We start from the raw sequence: 12551 nt of genomic DNA on the forward strand, positions 1-12551 counted from the left end.
AATGACCAAACAATATACCAAAGGTGTGCAAATTCTGTACATCGTAACCTAACAACTTGTCAATAAAGACATTTCAGGTTTAACACGACTTTGGATTTTCTATGATTTTGAGGGTGGGGATACATTTAAATTTCAAAACTATTCAACTAATGTCAGTTACTGGAAAAGTACAAAACAACTTGGTGTTCTCTGGTACCTCGATTTCTTCACAAGGTAACTTGTAAAGGCAGTCCGTATCATTTGAAAACGTTTGGCAAAATTTGAACCTACTTGGAGGTTCATACGATAACGTTATCATTTAGAAGCCATGATAGAAATGAGGAAGAAATATTTTTCTGCGAGGCACTAAATGACAAAAGAAGAAAGTGGAGAGTGGGAGTTGGCAATAACTGTGATGAGGGTTTTAAACACAACAAAACCTGGAATGGTACCATTTGTGTCATTATTTGCACATAGCCAGAACATTATGTTAAGTGTGTTGCTGGTGAAAATTGAATTTACCAGTTAAACCCCTATAAGTTGACCGGTTATAACATAAGACTGGTTATTTCATTAACTTTCTATTTCACTGCGTTTTCTATTTCAGGTTGGAATTTACAATTTTCTCTGTTTGCACCAAAAACAGTCAAACCGGGATTCAAGGAAATATACGTGTTCAGAAACAATATCTATTCTAGCATGGTACGAGAAACCAACCATTCCTACAGAACCTTTAATCAATCCGAGCAATCCACATTTACTCCAGGTTAAGATAAACTTTGTTATGTCTTTAACATTGTTAAACGACAAAACTCTTTTTCTTCGTTTTAAGATATCAAAGTTATCATCGGTGCTCGTTACAATTCCCAACTTGTTGGTTGGTTGTGGAGCGACGGATCTCCTGCAAACTATTCTATTTCCAACGTTACATCCTGTCAGCAGGGGGCGCTCCATTATGGCGATGGTTGGGAGAAATCGAGTGTTGATTGTGTTGGACAACCAGCTTACTACGCCTGTCAATTTAAATGTTAGTATGTAACAATGTGTGTGTAAAAAATGATCTAAATTGTGTGTTATTAAAGATTTTATTAAGTAGCAAAGTGATGTATCATCCACAATAAAGTAACAAAACATAAAATAACGCAATAATGTTTCATGCAATGGCATGATTGGCAGGATCCCCACTGCGCATCTCCTCACTTGTAGATCACAGCTAAAGTATCGCGATCAGTTTACAGGCTTCGCAGCCTAAAATTTTTTAGATCTCGCTCCGGCTTGTCGAGAAAAACTGGCTGATTCAGCTAGGCTGCAATGCCTGGGCTGCGATGCTGGTTAGTCCATCGTCGTGAGTTCCAATTTTACCAGGAATTTGATTTTTCTCGCTCCGACTCTTGGATCTCGCTCCGACTCTTGTTGCTATGCAAAACTTTTTTAAATTAAGGGTGTTATTTTGCTGCACAAAACAAGTTTTTCTAAGATAAATAACGCTTTGGTCACCAATGTGAAATATTGGTTTAATATATTGTTTGGTAAAAGCACATCTTCCCATTTTAACTCAGCATATAACAATTTTTAATTCCAACGAATGTAAAGTCAATTTCACATAAATACTTTGCAGTTGTTGCATCAGTGACGAAAGTTGCAGGCAATTCCCCTCTTGTTGTTATTAGCTGGAATGGATTGATATCCCTTGTCAGGAATCATAACAATTCTGCTATGGTAAATTTGACCGACATGATTGCTCAATAATTTACATTTTCCAGACTTGATATCATTTTAGGTAGAAATCACTGTATTGGAATTAAGCCACTCAGTTTACGTGCCGTACGAAAACGCCTCATTTCAATTAACAAACCTGAACTACTCAACAAACTACACTTTTCGGGTTGGTATTGAAGGACATGTAGTATTACCGTGTCTAATAAGAGGCAAACGAAAACAAAATCTCTCTTATTTCACATACAATTTCAAACATGTCTAAGCATATAAATGTCAGTCGCTTTATTCTCAATAGGTGTCAGCGTTGCTTTCTGGCTGCGTGCAAGAAAACGTCACGACATTCGTGTCGGTAACAACATCGGGTATTCCCCCAACGACTCACTTTAACCAGAGCAGTAAAATAACGATTAAATATAAAAGCGTTGGTTAATTACGAATTAATATTTCTTGCAGTAACAACATCAACCGGATTTCTTGAGTCCAACAGTAGCAATATTGAAAACTATATTCACAGTTTAATAATTGGAGTGATTTCGGCTCTGCTTGTACTCGCATCCATCCTAGTATTTGGTCTATTGTTCTATAAACGAAGGTGAATGCGACTGAGTGCACATTTTACCTACGAAATAAAGGGTATTTAGAATTGCATGACATGTTTCATTTCCCTTCGTTGTGCGATGTATACGTCCTATTTCCTAATTAGAAGTTTTGGTACATCAAAGAACGCCACGTTAGTTGTTTGGTGTGTTTAGTTTTAACAAAAAAATTGATCCACGCACTTGTAAATGTTATGACGGATTAAAATACAAACAGGTACGACATGTCCAAACTAACCATTTTGGAACTATCAAAAAATCCTCCAGGCGATCAAGGAAAATCTGACCTTGCCAATGTATCACATCAGCGAGTAACGGAAGAGGAAGGCAATCTTTCATCAAACAGTTAAAAGCGAAGTTTGTTTTTTAATTACCGTTAAACTATGTGAATGTAAAATGTACTTGACAGAGCATCAAACAACTGGCCAGATTACGTATGACAACGTCCCACCTTCCTCTCATCAACCAAATCACGCGTACGAAAGTATGAAGTGACGTAACAGCTTTCTTTACAAGATAGATTTAAATTTTCAGAACCTCAGTCAAGGATATGGTGATAAATTCTAAACAAACATTTTAGATTTTAAAGCTTTTCCAATACGTTTAATATTTGTAATGTTTTCCATTCTGCGCAGTTTTGAGCAGGATTTCTTCAATGTCATTTTGTTTGCAATTAAAAGATTTGATTTCAACCTTCATATATCCAAGATGATCATTTTCTGGCTGTATAATAAAAAACATTTACTGTTGGATGTGATTTTCTTGAGGTGTTTAGTTGGGACTGGAAGCAGAGGGAGGATGGCTCAATGTAATTCTTAGGCCTAATTTAGTCACAGTCGCGACTCAACACCGCCCTACCAAGTTAAGCGACAGCAAAATTTTCTCGTTTGGAAATAACATTTCATTGTTTTTCGTGTTTGTGCAAGTTCTGCTTTTAGTCGCATTAAAGCATTATAGTTCTGCTCATAGCGTTGTGATTTGTTGCAGTAACCATCCTGAATATTTTAAACTCCACGCTTTGTTATGGATTAAATATGGCTTTTGTCGAATAATAATTTAGATTAGAGGTTACGCACGGCGTTCGTAAAATATAAAATAATTTTGGTAAAGATCATGAATACCTGATATGAGTCAATGGTGCTGATTCAAAAAGTTATGTTTCTTAAACTTTTAACCCGTGTGTCCATCCCACAACGAAGCGTGGGATATAAAATATTCACGTGAGTCGCTTCGTGAAATTACAACAATAAAGCGGTTGCAGCTTTTTTGTAAGCACTTCAGAAAAGAGACAAAAACGCACGTTCACAGAGGGTTTTAACCGGCCACAAACTAATGCGTAAAGACACACTGCACGCTTCGGTGCACACAGTTTGTGGCCCATTCAACGAGTTCGCCACAACAACATGTTTCATGTTGTATTGTTCAGCAAACCTTGGAAAACAAGCCTCATACTACACATTTTTACCTTCGTTTCGGTGTTGAGCTTGAAGTGCACTACAGAACTAATCTTGTGTAGACGGTAAACTGTATGTTTTGCTGAGTTTAAACAACATAACCAGGTTGTCCGTTGATAAAGAAGCCAGTTGATAGTATGTTATTTTTGCGCAGGCGTAAACGCATCGGCAATTTCCCGTCTATTGAGCAAAGGCGTAAGAAACCTTTAGATCAGAAAGTGCTGTGAGATGCGTTTGGCTCGTGGTGTTCACTTGGAGAGGGAACAAAGGAAGGATAAGTACCAATTTTGTTTGAACGAGTTTATTGGGACAAAAATTATACCAGGCCTAATTTAAGCACAGTAAACGATTTAGTGCCGCACTAAATTCACCGACAACAACAAAATCATGATTTGAAAATTACTTTTTGAAGAATATCTTTGGTTTTCTGTCTTTGCAAGTTCTATAACCTTTCCAATTATTACAAAGCAGCGCGTAGTGTTGTGATTTGCTGCAGTAACCTATGTGAATATATTTTAAATCCCACGCTTTGTTATGGAACACGCACCTTTTAAAACTCTTGAACTGTAACTTCGGAAGGGGAGTTACTGAGTCTTGATGTATAAGCGTTGTGTCTTTGGTTGCATTAAGTATAAACGTATCGGAGTTGTTAAAACTCAGTGCTAGTTGAGAAGTTGTTAAAGCAGCCAATTGGTAGTATGTTATTTTTGCGCAGGCGTAAACGGAACCGCGATTTCCCGCCCATCCGGCAACACGTATGAAACATTTAGATAAGAAAGTTTTGCATTGAGCTAGTAGCTAAGCAGTATAGCAGTAGTTTTGAAACACTCCTACTAATTGCAAAGTAGGTTAGGGCAAAATCCGTAAAACGCATGACAAAGCGACATAAAGCAGCAGAACTAATCAGTTTGGACATGCAGTATTCAAAATCAAACATTTAAATAAATGAAATCTGCTTAAAATTCTCTCACCAAATCCACTGCTCTTCTGTAAGTAGTTGTTATTTTTAAACCTGCATACAAAGTACAACGTACAAGTGGGTGTGATAGGATTGTTTAATTATATCATTTGTAAGAACGAATGCAAGTTTTGCAGTACCGTAAATGTAAAGTAGAACTACCAAATGTAGATATATATTGTACACAATGCTCACCAAGTTTGTGTCTGTTCTACTCGTTTTGGAAAATGTGGGGATGTCAATGGCAACAAACGGTAAGCCTTAAAGACAATAAAAGTAGATAAAAAGGACAAACAAGTGCGTTCATTTTTGTTTAGATTGCGGCCCCATGTTTACTGCATTAAATGACACCGTAATAACTTTGTCCGATGAACTTGTTGATGCGAACACTGCACAAGAGAAATGTTCGTTGCTGGGCGGAAATCTAACCATGACCGATGACCAGAATATCAACGAGTCATTAATTCAATTAATGACAAAAGAATATACAAAAGGTGTGTGAATTTTGTACATCATCACTACAAAAACTAACAATAAAGACATTGTAGATTTGACACGACTTTGGATTTTCTACGATTTTGTGGGCGACCATACATTCAGATTTCAAAACTATTCAACTAACGTCAGTCACTGGAAAAGTACAAAACAACTTGGTGTTCTCTGGTACATCGATTTCTTCACAAGGTAATGTAAAGGCAGTCAGTATCATTTGACAACGCTCGGCATATTTTGAACCTACTTGGAGGTTCATACGATAACTTTGTTATTCAGAAGCCATGATGGAAATGAGGAAGAAATATTTTTCTGCGAGGCTCAAAATAACAAAACAAAAAAGTGGAGAGTGACAGTTGGCAAAAACTGTGAACAGGGTGTAAAACACAACTCAACCTGGAATGGTACTAATTGTGTCATTGTTTGCACATAGCCAGAACATTATGTTAAGTGTGTCGCTGGTGAAAATTGAATTTACCAGTTAAAGCCTTATAAGTTGCCCGGTTATAACATAAGGCTGGTAACTTTCTATTTCACTGCGTTTTCTATTTCAGGTTGGAATTTACAATTTTCTCTGTTTGCACCAAAAACAGTCAAACCGGGATTCAAGGAAATATACGTGTTCAAAAACAATATCCATTCTACCATGGTACGAGAAATCAACCATCCCTACGGAACCTTTAATCAATCCGAGCAATCCACATTTACTCCAGGTTAAGATAAACTTTGTTATTTTTTTAAGACAAACATTGTTAAACGACAAAGCTCTTTTCCTCGTTTTCAGACATCAATGTTGTGATCGGGTCTCGTTACAATTCCCAACTTGGTGGTTGGTTGTGGAGCGACGGATCTCCTGCAAACTATTCTGTTTCCAATGTTACTTCCTGCCAGCAGGGTGCGCTCCATTATGGAGATGGTTGGGAGAAATCGAGTGTTAATTGCGTTGGAAAACCGGCTTTCTACGCCTGTCAATTTAAACGTTAGTATCACGGCAATACTACTATGTAAAAAGAAACTAATGTTAGTGATATTAGAAAGTATTTTGGTTAGTTTTGTTGTTGTCTTAAATTTTGGAGTAGTGTTTGATGTATCGTCAATTTATATTGTTTTAATTCATTGCACCTGTGCTTGCAGTTATTGCTGAAGTGGAAAAGTTACCGTGCAACTCATCTATTGTTGCTATAAAATGGTCTGGACTGGGTGAATTTATTAAGAAACTAAGTCTTTTGGCTCTGGTAACTTAGATCGTTATAGGGTGGTAACCGATATAACGTGTTTTCAAGCAAACTCTGCATCAGGATTTTTTTCGTCTGTTTTTACAGGTGGAGGTCAGCTTGGTGGAATCACAACAGACTCTTCTCTTGCCTTATGCGAATCTATCGGTTCAGATTAAAAACTTAAACATGTCAACGAACTACAGTATAAAAGTTAGTGTTTTGTCTTATATTCGATGTATTCCCATCGGTAAAAGAAGAACAATATGGACAAAAATAAGAACAAAACTGAGACAGATTTTGTAGTATAATCCCAAACATCTTTAAAAGTATTATAATAGGGCTTCAACGATGTCATTAATAGGTATCAGCGTTTCTTTCGGGTTGCGCAAATACTAATGTTTCTACATCTCTGGCGGTGTCGACTTTAGGCAATCCCCCAGAAAGGTGCTTTCAGAACGGTAACAAAATGCTTATGTGATTTAATGCGTTGATTGATCGTTAACTGTGCCCGACAGGAAGTAACAACGCTACTGACAACAACAATAACAACAACAACAACAACAACAACAACAACAACAACAACAACAACAACAACAACAACAACAACAACAACAACAACAACAACAACAACAACAACAACAACAACAACAACAACAACAACAACAACAACAACAACAACAACAACAACAACAACAACAACAACAGCACCAACAACAACAACAACAACAACAACAACAACAACAACAACAACAACAACAACAACAACAACAACAACAACAACAACACGATCCTGATACTTTGTGTTATTTTGGTGATTATTGCGGTTTTGGCAGCAATCTTTATCGGATTTTGGTATAAACGAAGGTAAGGTTATGAACACTTGTGAAGGAAATTTGTAATAGTTACGACCCATAAGCATTTGCAGTATTGGTGCTTTGCACGTAATTATTTGATGCGTTTTAATCATCATTGTTCGTTTCCCCATAAAGGGCTTTAAATATTTTGGAAACTCCGATGCAAGCTTCTATTATGTTTGCAGAAAATCAAACCAGAGCGAACCTCAAGCAAACGAATTTACACCTCCCACAGCATTTGCTGGGAATGAAGGTAATGTTGATCGTTTATGGATTATATTGAGTTGATATAAACGGCCCTGTCCTTTTCAGAAATACACTTTATCTTATTGGTATTATAAATATGACTAATGGTGCAGCTATTAACAAAGTCGCAAATATTGCAGGCACACAAACATTATATAAAAGCAAAAATAGTTAACATACGATTTAAATACTTACTTGCGGCTTAGATGCAGTTCAGCCAAATGGAGTTTATCAAAATTTGTCGGTTGACGCAGACACGTCCAAAAACAACAATCATAAAGAGCTATTCAAAGTTTACGAGACCAACATTGCAGCGGATTTTTATTTGTTTAACGAAGAGTTTAGGGTGGGTTATAGTTTTCAAAAACTATTGTTGTAATTGCAAAATCAATGGAAATGAACAAAGAAGAACCCAGCGTTTCTTCTTTGAAATGATATGCCTGAGATAATCTTCGAGCTTTAATGGCCTAAAGATTACCATTCCTCATACAGCACAGGAAACTGTGTAATGCGTGGGTTTCACCAATCAAGCCTTTCACTGGCTTCATTTCACAGCTCTATAGTTAAAGAATAGGATAAGTTTGTTTGGACAGTAGCTGGATGGCTAAGGCAGTTCATTCTACATGGGTTGATGTAAAATCAACACAGGTTCTTTCGTGCAGGTTCTTCACAAACAAAGCAAGGAGAGTCAACAACCTTATGCGGTTTCACAACTTCCCGAGAACGCCACGCGAAACAGATACAAAAATATTTACCCTTGTAAGACATAAATGACTCAAAAATCAAATATTTCCAGTTTGATACAAACTTTTTTGACAGACGACCATGCCCGAGTAATACTGGTGGAAAAGGAAGACAACGATTACATCAACGCTGCTTATATACCGGGGTACAGCAACAAGAAGAAGTTCATCGCTACACAAGGCCCTAAGCAGGAGACGATCAATGATTTCTGGCTGATGGTTTGGCAAGAAAACTCAACAATAATTGTGATGCTCACTGGTCTGATGGAAAAGGGAAAGGTTGGTCCATTCGTCAGATGTGCGTCGAACTAGATATGTAGAGAAAGCTAAATATGCGCATAAAAGTGCACAGCGTGGAATAGGGAATTGCTAATCGGGGATATTGCCAGCAGAATATTTGTAGGTTGCCATCAGTACAACGAACTACTAAATTCTTGCCACAAACACCTGCAAAAAATAAGTGTAATAAGATATTGGTTTTGCCGGGCATTTGTGTACATAAACTAGTTCGTCGACACTAAAATCGACCTACAAATCATATCCATCTTATGCCATGCATAGACGTGTAGTAATATATGAAGCGCTCGGTCTGTGCGTGGGCACGGGTTGCAAAACAACGACAGTATCACATGTTGTTCCACCAACTGGGTATCGACGTCATAATAACAGCACATCACTGTATGTTGACTGGGACACCGGGACAAACCATTAAACCACGACTTCGGAAACAACCTAAACACGAAAAATGTAAAACCATGCCGTATCTGTGATGATGAAAATACATTCCAAAACACCGTAATTATCAACTTAAGAAACTTAATTGTCAACAATATCACTCTGGACCGACTGAGTTTGCCCGACAAACAAACGAATATGCAAAGAAAGTAAGAAAAGGAAAACAAACAAATATCAAAAATCTTCAATACTAACAAACGATCCATATACTGATTCGGTTTGTCCTGATGATTCCTTTCCTTAACCTACTATAAATACGTGTTTACAGGCAAAGTGCGAACAATATTGGCCAAGTGTAGGATCACATCTGGAAGTAACGGCTGATTATGGAATTCAAACAGACCAAGAAGCTCGCTTAGGTGGAATATACATGCGAAAATTTGTTTTATGCAGCGGAGAGGTACGGCACATGTGGATTCATTGTGGGCTTCAGATGCATATGGGCTTGTTTCAGGAAAAACGTATGGTTACCCAGCTTCAATACGCAACCTGGCCAGACCATGGAGTTCCTGTCACTACAACAAACATGATCTACCTACGTAAGATGGTGGAAGATTTACACAAAACTTCAGCTCCTATAATTGTTCACTGCAGGTACAGAAAAGAGAGGATAAGAAATATCAGTTTTTATCATGACCAGCAAGCGAACTGAAAGTCTATTAAATATACAGTATCAAAATAAAAAAAAGTTTTTTCCATTTACCTGTTTGTATTGTGGATATTAGCTGCCACGACATATTTGGTCAAGGTAATGCAGCAGAGAACGTGATTCTAACGACACTTGTTTTGTATTAGTGCTGGTGTTGGTCGGTCTGGAACTTATATTGCCATGGATATTTTGTTCGATGAGTTGGACGACAAAGGAACTGTCGACGTCCCGCAGACTGTACTAAGGATGAGGGCAAACAGAACAGATATGATCCAAAACCTGGTACATAACCAATGTGTGATTAAACTTAAGGTGTGATAAATATTTTGCTTTCCATCTACAGAAACAATACATATTCCTGTATAAGTTGTTAGTGGAACGAGAGGGTCTACAGATGGAAACAGACAGAGATGGAATTGAACTTCAGTCAATGAGTTCTGATGAAATGTAAGAACCCTATAAAAAATGTTCAACAATTAACGTCGTTAACTCATTGTACTTTTAGTGCATGCAACTTTCAAGGTAGATTAATCGTATTTAAAGAGCCTTTTTGTTCTTTTTCAGAACAAGAATTCAAGAATCTGAGTACAAAATCTTGTCCGACTGGCGATACGGAAAGGAGTGGCTTGAAGGAAACCTGAAGTTAACCACTTGTATGATTACGTTTATTTCATGCCTCTGTTCTTCTAGAATTGACTACCATTATTCTTATACACAAATATAGATAAAAACACTGCCCTCGGAATTTGGGATAAAGATATTGACGGACTAAGGAGTTTCAATGCATCGTTCATACATGTAATAATATAAGTTGTTGTTTTAGACAAATATTGGCGATAAATATAAAAAACACAAATATGCATGGTCTACTTGCCAGGAAATGGACGCTTCTGAGTGTTTCATTGCTGCCCAAACCCCACCAAATGACCAGATGGAGTATTTTTGGAAAATGGCTGTACAAAATGGCACGCGTATGTTTGTGGATTTGAACATGGCAGTGAAGGTACAACCGTTGCAAAACAAATAACATTTGGGGATTAAATGACAAATTTTGTACTTTTTCTAGGTTTCTCAAGATAAACCTTTACGATATGGCGACGTTACTCTTACTGTGGAAGAACTTTCGGAAAGTCACTCATATAAATTAGCCACAATTGTGATTACATCTTCATCAAAATCTTTCGTAAGTTTGACAAAAACAAACTAAAAGGTAGATTGTATTTAATGATGAAGAAAGTTTTATGAAATGCGTTTGCAAAATGCCACTTTTTTAATGTTTAAAAGTCATGTCAAAATTTGAAGTGAATATCATTGTAAAATATAGTTTAAAACACCTAAAGGTTTTTACCACTTGCGTTCAGACTGACACTCTGATGACATTCGTACAAGTAAAGGGATGGAGTGAAGTTAAGAAACCACCAAAAGAAGTGGAGTTTGTTGAAGTGATTGAAGCCATGCAAGGGATGAAGAGAGATAGGAACTGTCGTTGTGTGTTGGTCATGTGCAGGTAAACATAAACCTAAATATTTACGAATATATCAATAAAACCTTAAGCCTAAAAGAAATAAGAAAAGCCTGTAACCATTAACGTAGCCATGTAGAAAGACCCATATCCCCTTTCAAAGTTTTAGAAAAACATTCGAACCTCGCCAAAATGTCACGCTGACTGCGATACTAGCCATAACGCACAACTTCTTTGTCTCTTTAAATTTGCGGTGTAGTCATTTAAGTATTTTATGTTTTCGTATAGAAATTTGATGGTGCTGCACAAAGTTTTTCAGAGTACAGTAAACAAAGCTTTACACACTATTACATTTATATTGTTGCAGCAATGGCAGAACGAGGACTGGTACTTTTATTGCTCTGACAAGAATACTTGAACGTCTGAAGACCCAGCAAAGGGTGGAAGTTTTCCGAACTGTGAAAGATTTACGGGACATGAGACCAAACATGCTGGATGAGGAAGTAATTACGTTTTAACGACTTCCTCATATACCGCTGTTAATTTATATTGCATGATTTTATTTTAAGGTGCTCTACAAGTATTGCTACTCCGTGGTTTTGAAATACTTGAATGAATTCAGCACATACTCCAACTGCAAATGACGAACTTTCAGTTGTCAATACCTTGATATCTTTTGCATCATTACTAATCAATCATTTTCGATGTAATGTTCTTTTTTTAATATAACATGTGATTATACGCAATTTTGATTTGTTTTGTTCACACGATAATTTATAATGTGCTCTTTTAACTGTTGTTTTGCATATTTTCATGTAAAATTATGTAGAAACTGTAGTTCTTTGTTCCGCATTCCTTTGAGAAGTATCAGAAAATTAAATGTCCTGAAACCAAACTAATCTTTTGAAAAAAGAGATGTCCAAATGATTTTTGGCGTTAAATCTACTTCTACATTGAAAAATATCGAGGTCCTTAAAAATTATCTTTATCTTGCGTATCAACTTATAATTACAGTCGTTCAAAACTTATGAATTCAGAGTTAGATCATAATTTGAACAGGAAACTGAGGAAGTGGTTCATTCAAACATTTTTCCGGGACCTCCTCTTTTACCTCTCGTCTTGCAGGTCCCGGCTACTAACTATAGAAACGTTGGAGTGGCTATGAACTAATGAAAATATAATCTCAGTTTAACAAATAGTGTGTTTTAGTATTCCTTGTGTAGTTAATTATTTGCACAACACGTCTGTTACCTCCCACAGTCCAGTCGATCTCACAGCCAAGCACTTTCGACTGTGAAGGTGCTACGCAAACATGACATCGTAGGTAGAACAGTTTACAACCACAGCCATGCAACAATGAAGAAAATTACAAGTATTGTCGCTTTTTGCCAAAATTATTTTTCAAACTAAAATGTAAGAAAGCACTTCAAAGCTATGGGCTGTCATA

General features: G+C 36.9%; 1 protein-coding gene across 1 annotated transcript; it reads left to right on the forward strand.

Moving 5' to 3' along the window:
* Nucleotides 1–3714: 3714 nt before the first annotated feature.
* Nucleotides 3715–11883, forward strand: LOC145888619 (uncharacterized). The gene is made up of 26 exons (XM_082979409.1): nt 3715–3813; nt 3903–4960; nt 5024–5200; nt 5255–5390; nt 5478–5602; nt 5753–5911; nt 5983–6177; nt 6333–6433; nt 6521–6625; nt 6777–6873; nt 6931–7279; nt 7455–7522; nt 7722–7861; nt 8178–8274; nt 8335–8537; nt 9262–9393; nt 9448–9587; nt 9789–9924; nt 9986–10089; nt 10207–10295; nt 10367–10440; nt 10520–10645; nt 10709–10825; nt 11004–11149; nt 11472–11607; nt 11674–11883. Exons 2-26 carry the CDS (start codon nt 4894–4896, stop codon nt 11746–11748), a joined length of 3294 nt encoding a protein of 1097 aa, XP_082835535.1. The 5' UTR covers nt 3715–3813; nt 3903–4893; the 3' UTR covers nt 11749–11883.
* The last annotated feature ends 668 nt before the right edge of the window (nt 11884–12551 follow it).

Source organism: Ascidia mentula, chromosome 2 (assembly GCF_947561715.1).
Source record: "Ascidia mentula chromosome 2, kaAscMent1.1, whole genome shotgun sequence".
Lineage (NCBI taxonomy): Eukaryota > Metazoa > Chordata > Ascidiacea > Phlebobranchia > Ascidiidae > Ascidia > Ascidia mentula.

Bases quoted from the DNA above. Each gene is read 5' to 3' on its own strand.
- LOC145888619 (XM_082979409.1), top strand. From the start codon at position 4,894: ATGCTCACCAAGTTTGTGTCTGTTCTACTCGTTTTGGAAAATGTGGGG. The intron at 6,178-6,332 runs GTTAGTATCACG...CTGTGCTTGCAG, and splicing joins CTACGCCTGTCAATTTAAAC to TTATTGCTGAAGTGGAAAAG. The intron at 7,523-7,721 runs GTAATGTTGATC...CTTGCGGCTTAG, and splicing joins AGCATTTGCTGGGAATGAAG to ATGCAGTTCAGCCAAATGGA.